This window comes from Mesoplodon bidens, assembly GCF_964165515.1.
Source record: "Mesoplodon bidens genome assembly, contig: HAP1_SCAFFOLD_574, whole genome shotgun sequence".
Lineage (NCBI taxonomy): Eukaryota > Metazoa > Chordata > Mammalia > Artiodactyla > Ziphiidae > Mesoplodon > Mesoplodon bidens.
The window spans coordinates 51,441-71,180 of NW_027672205.1; the positions used below are offsets into that span (position 1 = coordinate 51,441).

The window sequence follows — 19,740 nt, forward strand, 5'->3', positions numbered from 1 at the left end:
AAACCTGAATAAATTTTTCTTAATGTGCTTATTATTAACTCATGTTCTGAGATTAGACTCCACTGCAAAGTGTTCTTTCTGGTGGCTTCTGATTATCTTGAACGTTTCTTCTCTTTTCTAGGCTTGAGGTTCCTACCTAACATTTACTAGACATTATTCTGCCACATAATAAGTGTAGTTAAGAATTTATATACAACTGAATGTTGATGAACTTTTATTCTCTTAGGTTCAAGGATGCCCACAAAAGACACAGAACATCATCATCTTAGAGTCCCACATCATCTGCTGCACACTGAGCACGAGTGGTGGTTTGCTGCTCGAGGCTGCTTTCCGTGGGCAAGGGGGTGTCCCCTTTAGTTGTGTCATTGTTGATGAGGTCAGTAAGCAGTCGGCCATACAGCTTTGCTAGGAGTAAGGAGTAAGTCTTAGATGAAGAGTGGCTGCCGAGATGTTGACAAAGTGGTCTTTGCATCTGATTTTGACCTGCCATTACATATGTATTCTCTTATGTTGAAATACGCTGCTAATGACCCACCACGATGAAAATTGCTTTTTCAGTATCGGGACTGTAGTCTTAGCGATTCCTGATTGTTCTTCATAAAATCCCTCCCAAGGATTATTCTAGCTCCTGCTTGGGATATCTCTGGTTACCTTTTTTTTTTTTTGTTGTTGCGGTACGTGGCCCTCTCACTGTTGTGGCCTCTCCCGTTGTGGTGCACAGTCTCTGGACGCACAGGCTCAGCGGCCATGGCTCATGGGCCCAGCTGCTCCGCGGCATGTGGGATCTTCCCGGACCGGGGCACGAGCCCGTGTCCCCTGCATCGGCAGGCGGACTCTCAACCACTGCGCCACCAGGGAAGCCCTCTGGTGACCTTTTGAAGCATTTTTAATATAACTCTGGACAGCTCTGAGCCACCGTATTTTCAGCTAACATCTTTATTTCTACTTCATTCATTGAGCAAACATTTATTGGGTACCTACTGTTTGCCAGAATGTAGAGCCAGAAGACAAAAGAGATGGAAAATGAGGTACAGAGAACCCATCCAGGAGATCCAAGATCCAGTATTCACCAAAACGAAGGAATAGAAAAGGTGGAAGTGATGAAATAATTGAAGGAAATGCCATTGAATTGAAAAGAAGCTTGAGTCTTGCAACTGAAGCGGCCTACTGAGGAGCAAGGAAGAGAGAGGGGGTGGGGCACACAGACACACAGTCCCCCCAGGCATGTGCCCAGCAGGGACAAAGAAGACAAACTGGGGACATGACATGGCCCTTCTTGCTTATGGGCTGCTTCCCAGGTGGTAGTGGCACCTGAGTGGTGGCTGACTTCAAAACGTGTGTGGGTCTTTTTCCCCCGCTTCGGCATTTAGAATGTTTTTGTTGTTTTGTTTTCTAACCAAAGGAAGTTCTTATTTTTGATCTTTGGTGCAGAAGGAGAAAGTGTATGTTTCTGAATGGTTAGGACACTTGTGAATTGGATAGACTGTATATGGATAAATAAATAATAGAGATAATTCTGATTATGTCTCCATTCTGTACTCTCTTACCAAGGCCGGACAGTCTTGTGAAGTTGAAACTCTTACTCCACTCATACATCGTTGCAACAAGCTCATCCTTGTAGGAGATCCTAAGCAGCTCCCTCCCACAGTCATTTCTATGGTATGTTTTTTCACATTCGTGTTGCTTTAAAGTGGTAGGGGCTTGTTTGGGTTTTTTTTTTTTTTTTTGGGCGGCGGGGCGGTCTTTCTTGGATCATCATCTCTTATTTGCAAGGATAAATAGGGAATGGCTGAGAAAAGAGAACCACTGTTGAGAGCCTTCATAGTGAAAGTCTCCGGAAATGTTCCTTTGTTCATAATGTGCTTATGTGTGTGTGACAGGAGCAGTGTGAGTGTCACAGACCAGAAGTTTAGGAGGAGGATGTCCCATGTGCAGTGGGCTGTTCCTTTGGGAAAGGCAGTGTGCAGCTGTTCTAAGGGCTGTATCTGATTTATTTTAGTAACATAAACACCAAAACAATAATAATAGAAAAACTTTAAAAGCAGGGAATAGAATCCAACCTCCTGATTTATCTTTCAATATGTGCAAATTTGAGGAAAACAGTATAAAGAGAAATTATTCTTACAGTAACGTTTTCAATTTTAGGATTCTGTATCCTATAGCACAGGAAAATGCCGGTGTCCCTCACATCCTCTGAAAGGGAAGGTGGTGAAAGGAAAGAGGTTGTGGGCTGTGCTTGTGGGAAGATGAGCACCAAAGTTGTGGTTCCCTTCACTTCGTTTCTTAAATCTCACTAAAGATGGCTCCTAGAAATGCACAGCAGAATCAGGATTCAGATGTTTTGGGTAATCTTCATAGGTCTAGATGACGGTTTTGAAGTTTAATGAAATTTGAGCATTTTACTGATACATAGATTATTTGTACAAATATAGAGTAGTGGCTGCATAAACTGTCCCAGAGAACAGACCATTTTCACAGCATTTCTGTTACGTTATGGAAAGAAAGCAGGTTTTTTTGGTTAGTATTGTTTTTGACTTTGGAATCATCAAAATGATAGTGCAGTTCTTTGACGTCTGAACACTCGTGCGTGACTGTTCAAGGGAGTAGCCTAGGAGCGCCCATGTCCCTGAGTGAAAACCTTGTCCATAGGACAGAGCTGCTGTGGGGGGTTCTGCTTGTGGAGACCTAGGAGGAGCCAGCTCTGCCCTGCATTCCTTGAATAGTTGCAGTATTTCAGAAACCTACTGATTTAACTTCCTGAAGGGCCTTAGCACGTGGTTAGTGAAAAGGGTTGTCGATAGGCCTCAACTTCACTGTCTCCTTTGGTGATTGATTAAAAACAGCAGAAATGAGAAAAATCCATTTGGGCTTTTCTTATTGTTGCAAAAATAATAGAGGCTTATTGAGAAGATTCAGAAAATAATTACAAAGTTAATTTTCTCAGCATGCCTTTCTAACCCTAGGGATAAGTACTATGAACAGTTTAGTGAGTATTTGAACAGTTTGTGGGCATGTGTGTGTTGACTTTTTTTCAGTCTGTGTTCATTGAGTGCCAGGCTAATTCAAGCACTGTTTTTAAGTTCTGGCGTCATGACAGTGACGAAAATTGACAAAAATCCCTGACCTCTGGCTTCCCTGGTGGCACAGTGGTTGAGAGTCCGCCTGCCGATGCAGGGGACACGGGTTCGTGTCCCAGTCCGGGAAGATCCCACAAGCCACGGAGCGGCTGAGCCATGACTGCTGAGGCTGCGTGTGCGGAGCCTGTGCTCCGCAGCGGGAGAGGCCACAACAGTGAGAGGCCCGCATACCACAAAGAGAAAAAAAAATCCTCGCCCTCATGAAGCTGACATTCTAGTGGGTAACAGACAGTAAATAAGTTACTAGATTCAGAATGTCAGATGGCTATAGGGAATGTATAAATTTGTGTATATGTATGTAGGTTTTTTTTTTTTAATTTATGGCTGTGTTGGATCTTCGTTTCTGTGTGAGGGCTTTCTCTAGTTGTGGCAAGTGTGGGCCACTCCACATCACGGTGCGCGGGCCTTTCACTATCGCGGCCTCTCTTGTTGCGGAGCACAGGCTCCAGACGCGCAGGCTCAGTAATTGTGGCTCATGGGGCCAGCTGCTCCGTGGCATGTGGGATCTTCCCAGACCAGGGCTCGAACCCTTGGGTCCTGCATTGGCAGGCAGACTCTCAACCACTGTGCCACCAGGGAAGCCCTGTATGTAGGTTTTGACCTTGTTTAAAGGTGGAAGAATCAGTCTGTACCAAATTACCTTTTTTTCCAGTCAGTAAATAGATCAGGGATATATGTTCATGTCAAAACATAAAAATCTCCATCATTTTGTAGGATGGACTCAGTTTTTTTTTCTGGAAGTAGATGTGTTACCTCATATAAACCTCTTTCTTTTTTCACAGAGTGAAATAAATGAGGTTTTTTAGCTAACTTGAATAGATAAACTTTGGGGGGTATAGATGAAATTGCCAAATGTCTACTAAAAATATTCTCTTTAATTATACAAACCTATTTAATATCACATATGTAAATAATCACATATATAACTAATATAAATAAGAAGTAACGCCTGTTTTCTCCACTCTGATAGTTTGTGAAACAGGTTTATTAAAACTTTGCACATACATCTTCAACGCTCATATTGTCAACGTCACTCATAAAGATTGCATCATCCTAGTGGGTTTTCCAGAGCACATTTTTTGCTTCTAGATTATTTAAGACGTAATACTTTTTGAATCTTGATATGATGCTACCATTGAAAAGTATATCCCAAGGCACGACCGTGATAACATTAAGACAGTTTTCTTCGTTTGTCAATTAAGTCACTGTGTTTCAGATCACAGGTTTGTAACCCTTTCTTGGATTTATGAAATCAACTTAGTTGCCTGTGTCCTCCACTAGAATGTAAGCTCTGTGACATTTGATCTTCACTGTAGACTGTCAGCACCCCAAATTTTAGCTGCTTGGTATATGATGGATGGATGAAGAAAGTGGTCTTTCAGAGGCTTATTTACAATGGCATTCATTATTTCTAGTTGTGATAGCATAGCCCAGAAATAATTGTTAAAATCTGGGTTACAGTTCTTTGCTGCTTTTATCATTGATTCTTTCAGGTGACCCCTGTTAGCACCTATAAAATAGCGACAGTTGTGGTCATTCACAAGATCACATCTCGTTCATAAGCAGTATGTGGGTTTTCTAAATAAGGGGAAAATACCTTAACTTTTGTAGTCAAGCTACATGGCTTTTCTAGGGCTGGAGTCGGAAATATCTTCTCTCTCTGAATCTTTGGTTGTTGGTAATACCTTGTACATTTGAGAGCTCAGTGATTGTTTTTTTTTTTTTTTTTAATAGTGGGAAAAGTACACATGAATTCTTGCAGATTATTGTTTTGTTTTCCTCCTTTCAGAAGGCCCAGGAGTATGGCTATGACCAGTCGATGATGGCCCGCTTCTACAACCTTCTGGAAGAGAACGTGGAGCACAACGTGATTGGCAGGCTGCCTGTCTTACAGCTCACCATTCAGTACAGGATGCACCCAGACATATGTCTCTTCCCTTCTAATTACATTTATAACAGGAACTTGAAAACAAATAGGTGAGCTCTGTTCATTGCATGTTCACCTGTTTTATTTGTAGGTTTGGCTGCTTAGGAAGAATAGCTCTTTTGTTGTGCTTTTAGGTCTTGTTATTAAAAACACAAAGGTTTAATAATTTTAATTACAAAAGTCCTATTGATTGTAGCAAATGCAGATAAATGAAAAGAAAGGGATAAACCCAACCCCTATTGATACTACCCAGAAGTAATCACTGGTAACATTTTGTTATATCTACTTCCAGTCCTTGTACTATGCACATCTTTTTTTTTTTACTTTTTCTCCTTTTTTTGGAGGAAAAAAGCACACCATGCTCTACATAGTATACTGTAGCATGCATTTTTCACTTACTGTATTATGAGTAACTTTCCAATCATGATTGTTATATTTTAATTTACATGGGTCATTCTCCCTAGTACTAGAATAGAAATGAAATTCACCTGCTACCTCTCACTAAAATATGTTATTTACAAGTATTTAATTTTATTTAAAAAGAAGGTCCTTCTTGTCCTCTTAACTTTCCCTTGCTCTCTTCCACAGAAAGAACAAATAGTAATAATAATTCTAAAACATTTTCTCTTGTAATTTGACTTGCATTCTAAATGGTGGCTGCTCTTTTGTAGAATGACAGAGACCATTCGGTGTTCATCTGACTGGCCATTTCAACCCTACCTCGTGTTTGATGTTGAAGATGGTTCAGAAAAGCGGGATAATGAGTAAGTTCTCCTTTTTCTTCAGTCCCCACTGATGGTCCCAGAATTTTTGTATTGTTTCTGTTCATATTTAAATTCAAAATACTTTCCATATAAATCTCTCTGCCTAGTGCCAGTGCACAATCATTTTCTTTTAGCTGGGTTGATAACTTCACCTTTTCAATCATAAATTACTGATGTCTTTATATATTTCAGTCTTGATTTTTTTTTTCTTAACTGGGTAATGGGGGTTATGTTACCTAAAATGCGGTCAGCACTTCAGTAGATCCATGCTGAGATCCCAGCTATGAGTAAAACAGACGTGGCCCCAGTGCAAGGCTGCTGTGGTCCAACAGGCGAGACAGACATTAACCAGGCCATCACCGTGGTGATTAATGGTTCCAGTTGGGTTAAGTATTGTGACGGATAAGTACAGATACAGTTGAATCAAGGTGTGAGGCAGAGGGTGGACAATACTTCCAGCATGTTGGATTGTGAATCAGGTGGTTTGTGAATGACAGCACAAAAGGAGCAGTGGTTGCTAATTAGCAAGCATCTCAGAGGAGCCGGGGCTTCTTGTGAGAGAATAAAGGAGGAGGAGCCCGGAGGCTGCATTTGTTAGCACAGATAGAAATGCCACCCCTGCATCATGACGTATGAAGAAATAGAAATTCCACCTCTGTGTCAAGAGAGAGCTGCAAAGCAAGTGGTGTCCTCCATGAGAATAAGATATTAGTTAATAGTGGTGGAAGGAGGGGCCCCTCAGTGAAGAAGTCAGAAATACGGAGCAGTTGGCTGGGGGGTTGCTATTCCAGAGGGACTGTGGAAGTTGTAGTGGGGTCTGTTGGAATGGAGCAGGGGATTGAGAGTTTACCGCATAAGTATTATGGAGATGGATGGTCACGGGAAGAGAGTTGGCCTGAGAGGTGACCAAATAAAGCTTTCAGGTATGGAAAAGAAAGCTAGCTGACTGGCTTGTCCGTATAGTAAGTCTTGAAATTAGAATAGTGAATATTTAAGGCTTTAAAGTGAGACAGATAAGGTAGCCTCGGGAATAAAGTTGCGCGTGCAGGGCATCCCCCAGTGTGCACACATGTTGCATTTGGTATGGTGATGAGGGAACGCATTGTAGTTCAGGAGATGAGTTGGGAGTGCAGGATGAGGCCAGCAAGGACAGAGGACGTGATCCTGCTGTAGGGCCCCGTGTTTGTTCATCTCTGGGAGCCGGGTCACATTTAGTCCGTGTGGCTGCCATCCTCTCGGTCATGTGGTGCATGATCTGCATGACCTGTGGTGGGGAATGCAGGAAGGTAGTACATCTGAAGCACTTTTCTCAGTGTGGGGAAGATAGTCAATCCTTAATGTTAGCTATTCATTAGTCATATCTTCATTATTATTATGAATACTTTCGTTCTCACTGTGGCTATCCCTGTTTTAATAAGTGAAGAAACTGGTGCCTTAACATCACGTAACTCGAACCACTTTTCTCTCCTACAACTTTGTGTTTCACTGGGCAGTTATTTTTATATTTATTCATATGTACAATATTAATGGTCATTATAACAGCCTCTTTGAATCACTGCTGACTGAATAAAGATGAAACCTACCTATGTACCCTTTACTGTAGTGGAAAACAAAGTGGAACTTAACTTAGCAATTGGGCTGCTATTAGTTTTGATGTGTTGTATTTTTTTGTTTTCATCTTATTTAGCTCATATGTAAATGTTCAAGAAATAAAACTGGTAATGGAAATAATTAAACTTATGAAAGACAGAAGAAGGGATGTTACTTTCCGAAACATTGGCATAATAACCCATTACAAGGCTCAGAAGACGATGATTCAGAAGGATTTGGACAAAGAGTTTGATAGAAAAGGGTGAGGCATCTCTATTTTTACAGAGATTTTGAGTTTTTCTGTTGAATTAAAAAGAAGAAAGAGGGGATAGAAGGAAAGAAGCAAAGGAAACTTAACTCTAGGGAGTGGTCTTAGACCCTGGTAGTATAGAACAAGGAGACTAGGACCCTGGCTCCATAGACTTGTGCTGGGAGGGAGTGTGGTTACACGTGTCGCCCCTGCAGATGGAGTGCCTCCTGCCAGTTCAAATGTCATCACCGTTACACTTGACAATGGAAGTGACTGAGAAATTCTTCAGGCCTTTACCTTTAGTTGGATGACTTGTTATCTGAATTCTAACTCTACTGAGAATCATGTATTCACATTTTCCCTTACAATAAATTATTTAACCCTTTTAGTGCCTTCATGTATAGGGTGAAGATCATGTTTTTGTCTCCTTTATACCTCAACAGTAAAATAAAAAAATTAAATATTAGAAATCCATTAACTCAAAAGTTTCTGCACCTAGAAGCACACAAAGTACCAAAATTGACTCTAGGAAAAGCCAGAAACTTTGGATAGACCTATTAAATGTAAAAAGAGTGAGTTAGTAATCACTTTCCAACAGAGAAAAACAGAGGATCAGGCTTCACAGGTGAATTCTGTCCAACATTAAGAATTAGCACCTGTCCTATGCAAATGCTTCCAAAAAATAGAAGGGAACACTTTCTAACTCATTTTATGGGGCCATTATTACCCTGATACCAAAGCCATGGAGACATCACCAGAAAAGAAAACTATGGACCAATATCCTTTATGAATATGGATGCAGAAGTTCTCAACAAAATAATGGCAGCTGAACTCAGCAGCATATTAAAAGGATTATTTACCACAGCCAAGTGGAATTTATCTCAGGAATGCAAGGTTGGTTCAACATATGAAAATCAGTCAGTGTGATATACCGTATTAAAGGGGGAAACCCCACATGATGGTGATCATCTGAATAAATGTGGAAAAGACATGTGACTGAATGCAGTAACCTTTCATGATAAAGATACTCAACAAACTAGGAAGAGAAGGGAACTTCCTCAACCTAATAAAGAGCATCTATGAAAAACCCACAGCTAACACATCATACTTGATGCTAAGATTGAAAGCTTTCCCCCTATGATGAGGAAGGATGCCACTCTCTACTCTCTCTACTTGCACTACTTCTGTGCAGCACTGTATTAGAAGTTCTATGCAGAGCAATTAAGCAAGAAAAGGAAATAAATGGCATCCATATTGGAAAAGAAGAAGTAAAAGTGTCTCTTAACAAATGGCATAATCTGGGACTTGCCTGGTGGTCCAGTGGTTAAGGCACCATGCTTCCACCGCAGGGGGCATGGGTTTGATCCCTGGTCAGGGAACTAAGATCCTGCATGCTGTGTGGCCACAAAAAATCCAAAAACAAACAAACAAACAAAAAAACACACGCAAAAAGCTAACAACAATAACAACAAAAAACAAACGGCATACTCTTACATCTAGAAAAACCTAAAAAAATCTATGCAAACTACTGGTCCTTATAAACAAGTTCAGCAGAGTTGTAAGGTACAAGATCAGTATACAAAAATCAGTTGTATTTCTTTACACTCTAGAGAAGTCTGAAAAGGGAAATTTCTTAAAATTCCATTTACACTAGCATCATAAAGAACAAAATACTTCGGAGTAAATGTAACCAAAGAAGTGTGAGCTCATACACAGAAGGACAAAACGTTGTTGAAAGAATTTAAAGTACTAGATAAATGTAAAGACATTTCATGTCCATGGATCGGAAGACTTAATATTGTTAAGATGGCACCATTCCCCAGGTTGATCTACAGATTCATTGTTACCTCTGTCAAAATTCCAGCTACCTTCTTTTACAGAAATGGACAAGCTTATTCTAAAATTCACATGGAAGTGCAAGAGACCCTAAATAGCTTGACAGAGAACAGTGTTGGAGGGCTCACACTTCCCTCTTTCAAAATTTACTACAAAGCTATCAACACTGGTACTGTCATAAGGGTAGACATATATAGACCAATAGAATAGAAGTGAGATTCCAGAAATCAGTCCATACATTCATGGCCAGTTGATACTCAACAAGGGTGCCAAGCCTACTCATTGGGGAAATAATAGTTTTTCAACAAATGGTGCTGGAATAACTGGATATCCACCCGCAAAAGAATGAATTTAGACCCCTGTCTCACACTGTATAGAGTAATTAACTCAAAATGAATGAGTGCTCTGAGTCTAAGAGACAAAACTATAAAACTTACAAGGAAACAAAGGTAAATTTATATGACCTCAGATTAGGCAACAGATTCTTAGATATGATACCCAGGCACCAGTAACCAAAGGAGAAGTAAATTGGCCTTCATAAAAATTAAAAACTTATGTGTTTCAAAGGACACACTATCAAAAGAGTGAAAAGACAACACACAGAGTGGGAGAAAATACTTGCAAAATATTTATCTGACAAGTCATATCCAGCATATATAAAGAACTCATACAACTTAATAAAATGATAATCTAACTTTTTAAGCGGGCAACGGATGTGAAGAGCATTTCTCAAAAGAAGATAAACAGAAATCCAACAGGCACATGAAAAGCTGCTCCACATCATTTGTCATGAGGGAAATGCAGATCAAAACCACAGTGAGGAGATATCATTTCACACCCACCAAGATGACTATCATTACAAAAAAAAAAAAAAAAAAACAATAACAAGTTTTGGAAGGGATGTGGAGAAATTAGAATACTTACACATTGCTGATGAGAAACTGCAGAAAACAGTTTGGCAGTTCCTCCTAAAGTTGAACATAGAATTACCACGTGACCCAGCAATTCCACTCCTAGGTACATACCTGAAAGAATTGAGAAAGGGTTCACACAAAAGCTTGTACATGAATGTTCGTAGCAGCATTATTCATGATAGTCAAAAAGTGGAAACAACCCAAATGTCCCAAAATGGTACATAGGTAAGAAGTAAATTGTGTATCTGTACAAGCGAATAGTCAGTCGTGGAAGGAATGAAGTACTGTTACCAGTCTACGACACGGATGAACCTTGAAAACATTATGCTAGGTGAAGGAAGCCCAACACAAAAGGTCCCATATTTTATGATTCCATTTATATGAAATTTCCCATGTAGAAAAGTCCATAGAGACAGACAGTAGATTAGTGGTTGCCAGGGCCTGGGGAGGGGGAGATAGAGACTGATGGCTGATAGGCACAGGGCTTCTCTCCTGGGTGATGGACATGCTATGAAATTAGATAGCGGTGATGACTGCACACTGTAGTGAATGGACTCAACACCACCAAATGGTGTGCTTTAAAATGGTGAATTCTGTGTTATGTGAATTCTACTCCAGTTTTAAAAGATAGCACTACAAAAGTAAGAAATACTACTGTATAAATATGTATATTTAATAATTATCTTTTTTCAGCAAATATGTTTCTCTCTTCGTAAATAGGCCAGCAGAAGTAGATACCGTGGATGCCTTCCAGGGTCGTGAGAAAGACTGTATTATTGTTACATGTGTCAGAGCAAATGCCATGCAAGGCTCAATTGGGTGGGTAACTGTCATCATTGATTCTTTGCTTGTTTATGATCCAGAGTTAGATCTTTTTAATCACTGTTAGAGAATACCATCATTTGCTCTATTTTCTTATATAAAAAATTGAGTAATATCATGAAGGTTTCTTTTTTAAGTTGTGAAGTTGATCCACTGTTAGGTCTGCTTCTCTTGGTACCTTGTGTATTAACCCATGTCACAGTGTGAATCTGTTGTTTCACTTGATAAGAGTGAAACAGATTATTGAATCCAGTATATTTTGCAGGGGCATGCTCCTCTCCATGGTATGTGTCATAATTGATCTACTATCATATTTTTAGGATCTTTGAAGGCTTAAAAATCATACCATTAAAATTTCCAATATCTCATCCAAGTCAAAATAGGAAATCGACAGACAGATGCATCACTTTGAAGGAAAGCACTGGGCCTCTTGTTTGTTTGCTGTCCTTAATGGGATTGCTTCTGTGTCGGGTCCTGCACCACGAGCTTAAAGCAGGAGCCCAAGAAAAGCTGTCTGAAATGCCTGTGTCTCACCTACACTGACATGCCGAGTCTTTCTGAAGAAAGAAGTAACTCTTTTTTTTCCTTCTATTGCTTAGGTTTCTGGCAAGTTTGCAGAGATTGAATGTCACCATCACACGAGCCAAGTACAGCCTCTTCATCCTGGGACATTTGAGGACCCTGATGGTAGGTACATTCTAGAGGACCGGGGAACTCCAGAGTTTGCTCATGATGACTGATACCGGGTTGAGGTTTTGTTTTTATTTTTCATCAAAGTGGAAATGATTTTGAGGCTACAAACAATAATGAGCCTCTTCCCACTGGTTGTTTTGTCCTCCAGCAGCTTCTTCCTGGGAGCTTTTATAATGCCTAAACCGCTCACCCTTTCTTAGCCCAAGACCCAGGTATCCGTAGTGTACTCTCAAGATGAGCTTTAAAAAAATTGTATCTACATCGTAGAATTGTTAAGAAGACATGTAAACCCATATATGTAAAGTGCTAGAAGATTGGTTAGCACTTAGTAAACACTCAGTAAATGTGGCTATTAGCCTAGCTTAATGCCAGAGAGAGGGGGAATTTGCAGGAAAGTGCTTGGATCTTCATTTCTGTCTTGGCACTTAGAGCAGCACTGCTTGCTGTTTCCCTTGAGGGGTGAGTGGCATCAGAGCTCATCCATGCGTACAGATACTCCTGTAGAAGGAGGGGCAAGTTTACATGTGTAGTCGACAAATAGTAATAGTACAGCTTAATTTGGTGAACCACAGCTAGATAAAGCATGTATTTGCCTGCCTCATTAGGTGTAATAACTCAGTTTCTCTAATTTCTGTATTTAACAGAGTCATTGTTTTATCTCAGGAGAGGTGCCAACTCAGTAGGATTTTCCCCTGTTTTGGTTAGTTCCACCAGAGGGCGCCCAAATACAGTCTTTCTCATTCAGCTCTTACCTAGATTTGTGGTCTTCAACCTTTGTTGTTTGTGTACCCCCTTGAAAGAATGTTTAAAAGCTGTGTATCCTCCGCTTTTAAGTTTATATTGAAAATGTTTCATCGTTAAGTGTTGATAAAGATTTTGTTTCTAATGTATTGTAAATATTTGACATTTTAAAAGAAAGCTATTAAAAATAAATCCATTATGCCACTCTTAAATATATCCAGTGGAATAGAGAGCAGTGCTATTCTTTCTGCTCTTTAAAATTGAATTGCCATTTATACTGTTTAGGATAAAATTCAGTGGGGGTAGTTTATATATTTTCATAATTAAAAGGCTTTCTGTTAATATGACTATTAGGCTTTTCTGCCACAAAAACTTTACATGTAAATTTGAAAATTTAAAGAATTGGTTTTCATAACGATTTGGGGAAACTGTGTGAAGGGTGTGTGGAACCTCTGGACTGTTTTGGTAACTTCCTATGAATGTATAGTTACCTCGAAGAGTTTTTTTAAAAAAATATATTTTTCCTGTGACCATAAGGATCTGAGTATTAACAAATGATATCTTGTCAGTTGAGTAACATATTAACAATTACTCTTTTCACACAGTTGAATTTTGATAATGTTCAAACCCGAAAAGTAAAATGTTTATAGAGTTGTGTCTCTTAGATGCCCTGATTGCAGGAGCCTTCATGGGCACCCCTCTGTTTACCACCCCCTCTATTTGACACCCAGGCGTGTTTACCTCCCCTAGCTGTGTGCCCTGTGGTCAGATTTGGGACAGGTGAGACTTGTGGTTGTGAAGGATGGAGTGGAAGGGCAGAAAAGCCCCAGGAGGACATAGGGAACTGGGGTTTGGAAGCTGAGGTTTGGAAATTGATTCCCAGAAAACGTGCTCACATCCCCCCGAGTAAGTCTCTGTGAGCCCCAGAGTCACCGTCACGCAGATTTGAAGACCACTGACGTCTAGCTGCAGTATAGACGTTATTATCTTCACTCTGGGAAGCCAGTGTGACAAAAAGAGACTGACAGAACAGAGTAGAAAAACTTCCACTTTATCATTTGGACTTCGCAATCCAACTTGCGTATTTGTCCTTGGGCTTCCCCCTTCCCGAGCCTCTTTTTTTTTTTTTTTTTTTTTTTTGGTTTTTCAGCCCAGTTTCCCTTATGGAGATAGAATCAGTGATTAAGGCACTCGGTTTCCTCTGAGAAATCAAGACTAATAGCCCCTTCTCAGAACTGTTTTTGTGATCTAGGGATTGGATTAAACAGCAAGTTTAGGTGCAGTAGAATTGGCAGAAATAGCAGCAAGGCCATCTGCTTTACATCTGCTTTCCAGCCACAGGGTAGGACTCTCAAGAGCTCTCCTGAGTCAGGGAGATCTGAGCCTGGTACTGCTTACATGCACCTTCCTGATGCATGCGGTCACCGTACCGTGCACTTGATTTACGTGACTTACTTTAAAAGGCCCTGTGAGGTCTGCATTGCCACCATAGTTTATCAAATCCAAGAAGCCAATAGTTATATAATGTGCGTCATTATTTTATGCTCCACTATTGAACTGTGACACTTTATTTTCACTTAGAATTTTTGTCTTATAGTGACTGAAAGAACTCTTTTAGACTTTAGACAGATTTTTTTGGGTTGGCCAGAAGGTTCATTTGTTTTTTTTTCTGTAGCATCTGAATGAACTTTTTGGCCAACCCAGTGTCATACCACTCTTGTTCATACCTAGGAAAAACAGCAAAATAGGTAGACTAAGATACCCCTGAAAGCATCTCACTCTCAGACTAACACTCTGGTCGTCCCCATTCACCATCCCATGTACCCTTGCTGACGCTCGAACCATTCCCTGTGCAGTCAGAGGCGTGTCATGAGAGGGCCCCACTGTGGTCCCGGGGTTTTTTCCAACTTCTGATCTCCATTCTCCAAGTTGTAGTGCTGGTACTTTCTTGTCTTATCAGAGGATGTCTGTGGAAAGATTTTTCAGGCAAGAGCCAGGACTCATTCTTTGTAGAAGTGGTTTGTTGACTAAAAGTCAAGAGGTTGTAGTCGCCCAGCCATGAATTCCTCCAGGATTACATACATGGAAACTGCTGTCTGGCCTAGAGGCACCCTAAAGTCAGAAATGGTAAAATGTGAAAATAAAGTGCATTTTATTTATTTTATTTTATTTCAATGCACATTTTAGAGTCATTTAAATAAAATACTATTCATACCTTACAGTGAGGAAACAGGCTCAGAGAGGTCAAGTGATTTGACCAAGGTCACACAGCAGGTCAGTACTATGTATGCAGCTTCACTGCTATACCCTTACCCACCTTCATGAATAGTGCAGGAGCCCCCATGAGGGGAGCTATCCTTTCCTTCTCTTTCCTTCAGTCTCTGTCTTTTTTTCCTCCCTCATACTCTCTCTTTCTTCTGTCTAAAGAGGCCCAAGTTCTGATGGTTGTAAAGAAGCAATTTATTGCTGAGGAAACTCTAAAAGGAAGAGAGGAGAGATGCGTGAGTTGGGTTTTTGTTTTGTTTTTCCGTTTAGATGTGCTTTTCATAATTTAAGCTCTTCTAGAAAAGAGACACAAGTGAGACGACATCTTTGGAATAGTTATCTCAGCAGATTAAGATGGTTTAGCCCTTGGGAGTTTGGGAAGCCTTTGGGAATTTGATGCAAGCTGTGGTCCTCTTTCTAGAACAGTCAGCATGCACTCAAGAGTTAGAGCTTTCTGAAACCAAGCCTTCCTCTTCCAGAATGTTAGCCTTGGCCGGAGACAGGCAAGACTCTAGGGTCAGCAGTGTCAAAGGGAACTTGGTGGGATGACGGAGCCCTTCTGTGTCTGTGTTGTCCAGGATACTAACCCTAGTCACATGTGTCTGCTGAGCACTTGAAATGTGGCTGGTGCAACTGAGGAAATGAATTTTTAATTTTATTTAATTGAAGATTAAAGAGCTACATGAGGCTACCGGCAGTTGGTACAGATTTGCATGACAGCTAATTCACCACGTGGCCTGAGTATCAGTGGTAAAATGATGGAAGTACTTTCTTAGAGGTGGTTCCCAGTGTTCTGTTCTAGCAGCATGGCTTTATAGTTTTGTATTCGACCTTATTTTTCCTTTCAGCCTTGTCTGAAAAGTAATGGATTCTTGAGAATCTGTTCACGAAAGTATACTTACTATTTGTTCAGAAGTGAAAGCTGGAACCTCTGCTTCCCAAGCATATGAGTGTTTCTTTGGGATGTAATTTTCTTCCTTCTCTTTGTTTCAAGGAAAACCAGCATTGGAACCACCTGATTCAGGATGCGCAGAAGCGTGGTGCCATTATTAAGACTTGCAACAAAAACTATAGACACGATGCAATGAAGATTCTGAAACGCAGGCCCGTACTGCAGAGAAGTCTGACTCACCCTCCTGCTATCACCCCAGAGGTGTCCAGACCCCAGGGCAGAGTGCCCAGCAACAAGCTAGACAGTGAATTTGCCAAGATGTCTCTTGCTTCTTCCCTGTACCCCTCACCCTCTGAGTCCAAAGAAGCCACTGTCACTGTTACTGCAAAGGACCCTGAAAGGCCACCCCTTCAGGACTGGCTTCGGGACCCACGACTGCTTAGGAGGATGGGCTTGGGCTGTGAAGCCAAAGGGAAGTGCCTCTGTGAGCTGCAGCCCTCGAGCCCCCAGTATCCTGGAGCAACGCCTCCCTCTGGAGAGCCAGGCTCCCCCGGAAGTCACCAGGATGTGACCAGTATCAGGCAGCAGGCCCCCGCCAAGGGAGCTGCTGTGAACAACCACAGACCTCATATGCAGTGTGATCCTCCAGCTGCTAGTACCAATACTTCCACGAGTGAGAGATGTGCCCAGGAAGGGGAGGCACTCAGCCACAGGAGGGAGACCAGGGCCTTCACCAAGGGGGATCAGGAGAGGCGTGGCTCTCTGAGCCACCACACAAAGAGGAACTCAGGCTGGGACGAGAGGGGACTGGAGGAGGAGGACAGTAGCTTGAAGAAGAGGAAGCTTTTGTAGTGGAGCCAAATGAGACTGTCAGCCACAAGCATTACTGCACATTTCAGATGACCAGCTAGTAGGACTGTCCAGATAAGATTATTTTTTTTTCCTTAAAGGGGTTTGTGTGCTGTTGGAAAACAGAAAATGTATCCTAACACATGGGCCTCTTGGTCATCTTCAGTACATTTTGTCAGTTGCAAAAGCTTTCAGAAGGCATTTGTGTATCAGTAATAATGTCCTCGAAGTCGAAGACTTAAAATGTTGATCTCTTGTTCTTCTGTAGGAAAGGTCAGACTGGAGGATTTTAAGAGGATGCTGTAAAAGTTGGAATGTATATTTGTATAGCAAATAACAGAATCCTCTTAAAATTTAATCTGGTAGACAGCTTTTCTTTCCCCTGCTTAAAATGTTAATCATTTTCAACGGAACCAACCTTATATTTAAAAAAAAAAAAGATGGGAGCAGGGCAGTTCCTTTCAGAGATTGTTGTAGCAAACAGACGTTTTTAACAGCCCAGGTGGCCTGAGAGAAGTGAGTCAATGCGTTGGGTCAGAGTCCTGTTAAACCAACTGGAGTGTCCTGGGCAAGACCCTGGGAAGCAGAGCTCTGTTAGGTGAAGTTCCACTCCTGCACCTTTTTAGACGAGGCACCTTGGCACAGGATGTTACATTTCTGTGATGAGTTTGTCTGCCCATTGTAGTCAGCACGTAGTTCTCTAGCTAAAATTCTCATTCTTCGTGAGATAGAAGAATGTGAAATGAAAGAATAATTCTTGAAATGTCATTCAGATCCCCCCAGCATATTGTGAATTTCCTGCAACTGGTGGGTTACAAATCCAGTGGTTGCCAAGTATTGGAGCAGTGCTGGGGTGGCTTGTGGAAGCCTGGGGATCACCAAGAGAATCCAACTCATGAAAATCTGGATGTTTAACATCTTCCCAAGGGATACTGGTCACCAGGCAGCTTGAGAACCAGTTAGGGCAGACCAGATACAATATTTTAGGCAGGAGAGAAACATCCTCTAAAAAGCGAAGGATGGGAGAGGAGTGCAAATGCTTGGGAGTTGAGAACAGGGAGAGAGTTGACAGATTGCCTGTCATCTTTGGAAACCATCGTAAGTTGACACAAATACACCGCTGTGGTGGAAGATCTGGTTAGAGGGGTTGTGCTTCTGTGAAAGGAGGTGGCCATGGTGGGTGGTGATTTGAGAGACTTGATGGAGGGCAGGGCTGCCTAATGTCAAAGTCCAGTTTTCCAAGCGCACACACACTGATGTTGAGGTATCACAGACTGAGAATCTGTGTTAGTAACAGTTGACCATTGTTTGAACTAGCGGTTTGTAGTGAATGCTTTGCAGCCCTAGTTAATTTTGGGGAGAAAGCATGCATTCCTGAAGACGAATGTGCACCATTTGAAACTTTTTCAGTCATCTGCTTTTTAAGCAAAAAGGGCTTTGTGTTCATCAGGAATTCTACTGAAGCAGGTTATTAAGAGCTTTCAAAAAAAAACATTTGGTTGCCAAAGGTTTAAGCATGCTACTTCTTTGTTACCCTTGTCCCTCCCTCTGGTTTCCAGACCTCTGCTGATGGGATTGAACACTCCTGTCACTCGGGGAGCACGTGCTCTGTCCCCACAGTTAGCCCCTGCTCCCTGTTGACAGAGGCGGGCTGAGCCCCACTCTGGGTAGGGGCTTCGTAAGCTTCCTGCCTGGCCTTTGGCAAGAAAGCTCATTGTTTCTTTAAGTTTACTTTCCTGCTATCTTGGTAAAATGCTTCATTTAGCAGACACTTGTAGTGACAATGTAGAGAATCTAAAACCTGTAAGCTTAGAGAAGAGGCATGCTGGAAAGAGCTTGGGTCAGGAACTTCTCCCACTCCGCTCACACAACACGTGAAGTAAGTGCTCCCCACCGTACGTACTTTGCTGCCCCACCCAAACGATGTTATTTCCAGTTAAGTTTGGTGCCTGTTCTCACACGTTGTGTTCACTTTTGGTCCACCTTCCACCTGGTCTGGCAACGTGAGAATTAGTGCATCATCTCTGGTAATGAGCAAGCCTGTGTCCTGACAGCCTCTCCCAGCAGGAAACAGTCATACCTGACATTGCATTGGAATCGATTGGTGGTTCCTGTTGATGTATGTATTTGCATGAAGCATTTCATATGTACAGTGTGGCCTTTCCTGATGTGGCTGTCATAGCAGTGTTGTTGATTGGTGGTTAACCTTACTGCAGGTGAAAAATGCAGCTGTTAGTTTCGTCCTTGCCCTGGCGTTAAAGAAAGTGGCCTTCTTTCAGTCTTAGTTCTTTGAACATGCATATATTGTACTTAAAAATTTGTTTTGCTTCTTTGTATATAATTTGCTTTGGATTTACTATGCATAGTTTATTGAGTTTTTGTTTTCATGTATTATCAGGAGGAAATTTGATAAGTACATGTGATTAACCTCCTGTAAATGAGTTTTACAACAAAATTGTACTAAACTATTTTCTAAAGTTAGTTGTACAGATTGATAATTTTTTTGCTGTAGTTTTGATTTGTTCTGTGCTCTGAATTCCTAGCTGGGATTTGGCAAGCAATAGCCCTGTTGTCTTTGTTAAAACCTGAACATTAAGGGAAAATGGCAGAATTAAAAGTGGAAACAAGAAAACTGACGTGGTTTAGGAGTTATGTGTTTTTGAATGAAGGTTCAAGGTACTTCCCAGATACTCCATTTAGTCTGCCATTAGATTTATTTTATGCCACAATTATCTGGTGGGGATTTGTTTTATTCAGGTTTCTCATCCAGTCCACAACCCCAGCTCTCCTTGCTTCTCAGCTGTTCTTGGAATCTTACCCGTAAGGTTGCAGGGTGCACTGTGGCTAGTTGTGGTGTCAGTTACACGTTGACGTTTGGTCCAGAAACGCACGCTCACCTCCAGGCTAAGATTGGGGAGCGGGTGAGAGAGGAGGGATGGATGAACAGTGACCCACGAAAGGAGCTCCCGGGGCGCCAATGGGGGCGCAGGGAATAGATGGCCAAGTTGGGGGTCACCACTGCTGGTTACAAAAGTACAACTCGTGTTATAAAAGCAGTGG

The 19,740-nt window shown here is 41.4% G+C and overlaps 1 protein-coding gene across 1 annotated transcript in view; it reads left to right on the forward strand.

Moving 5' to 3' along the window:
- Positions 1 to 16,722, forward strand: part of LOC308610478 (putative helicase senataxin) — a 61,535-nt gene extending 44,813 nt beyond the window's left edge. The window contains exons 17-24 of the mRNA XM_081259602.1: positions 227 to 376; positions 1,552 to 1,659; positions 4,927 to 5,114; positions 5,736 to 5,828; positions 7,516 to 7,680; positions 11,139 to 11,237; positions 11,840 to 11,927; positions 15,934 to 16,722. Of these exons, the coding sequence (XP_081115728.1) occupies positions 227 to 376; positions 1,552 to 1,659; positions 4,927 to 5,114; positions 5,736 to 5,828; positions 7,516 to 7,680; positions 11,139 to 11,237; positions 11,840 to 11,927; positions 15,934 to 16,683 (1,641 nt within the window). The 3' untranslated portion in view covers positions 16,684 to 16,722. The remainder of the gene's footprint in view (positions 1 to 226; positions 377 to 1,551; positions 1,660 to 4,926; positions 5,115 to 5,735; positions 5,829 to 7,515; positions 7,681 to 11,138; positions 11,238 to 11,839; positions 11,928 to 15,933) is intronic.
- The last annotated feature ends 3,018 nt before the right edge of the window (positions 16,723 to 19,740 follow it).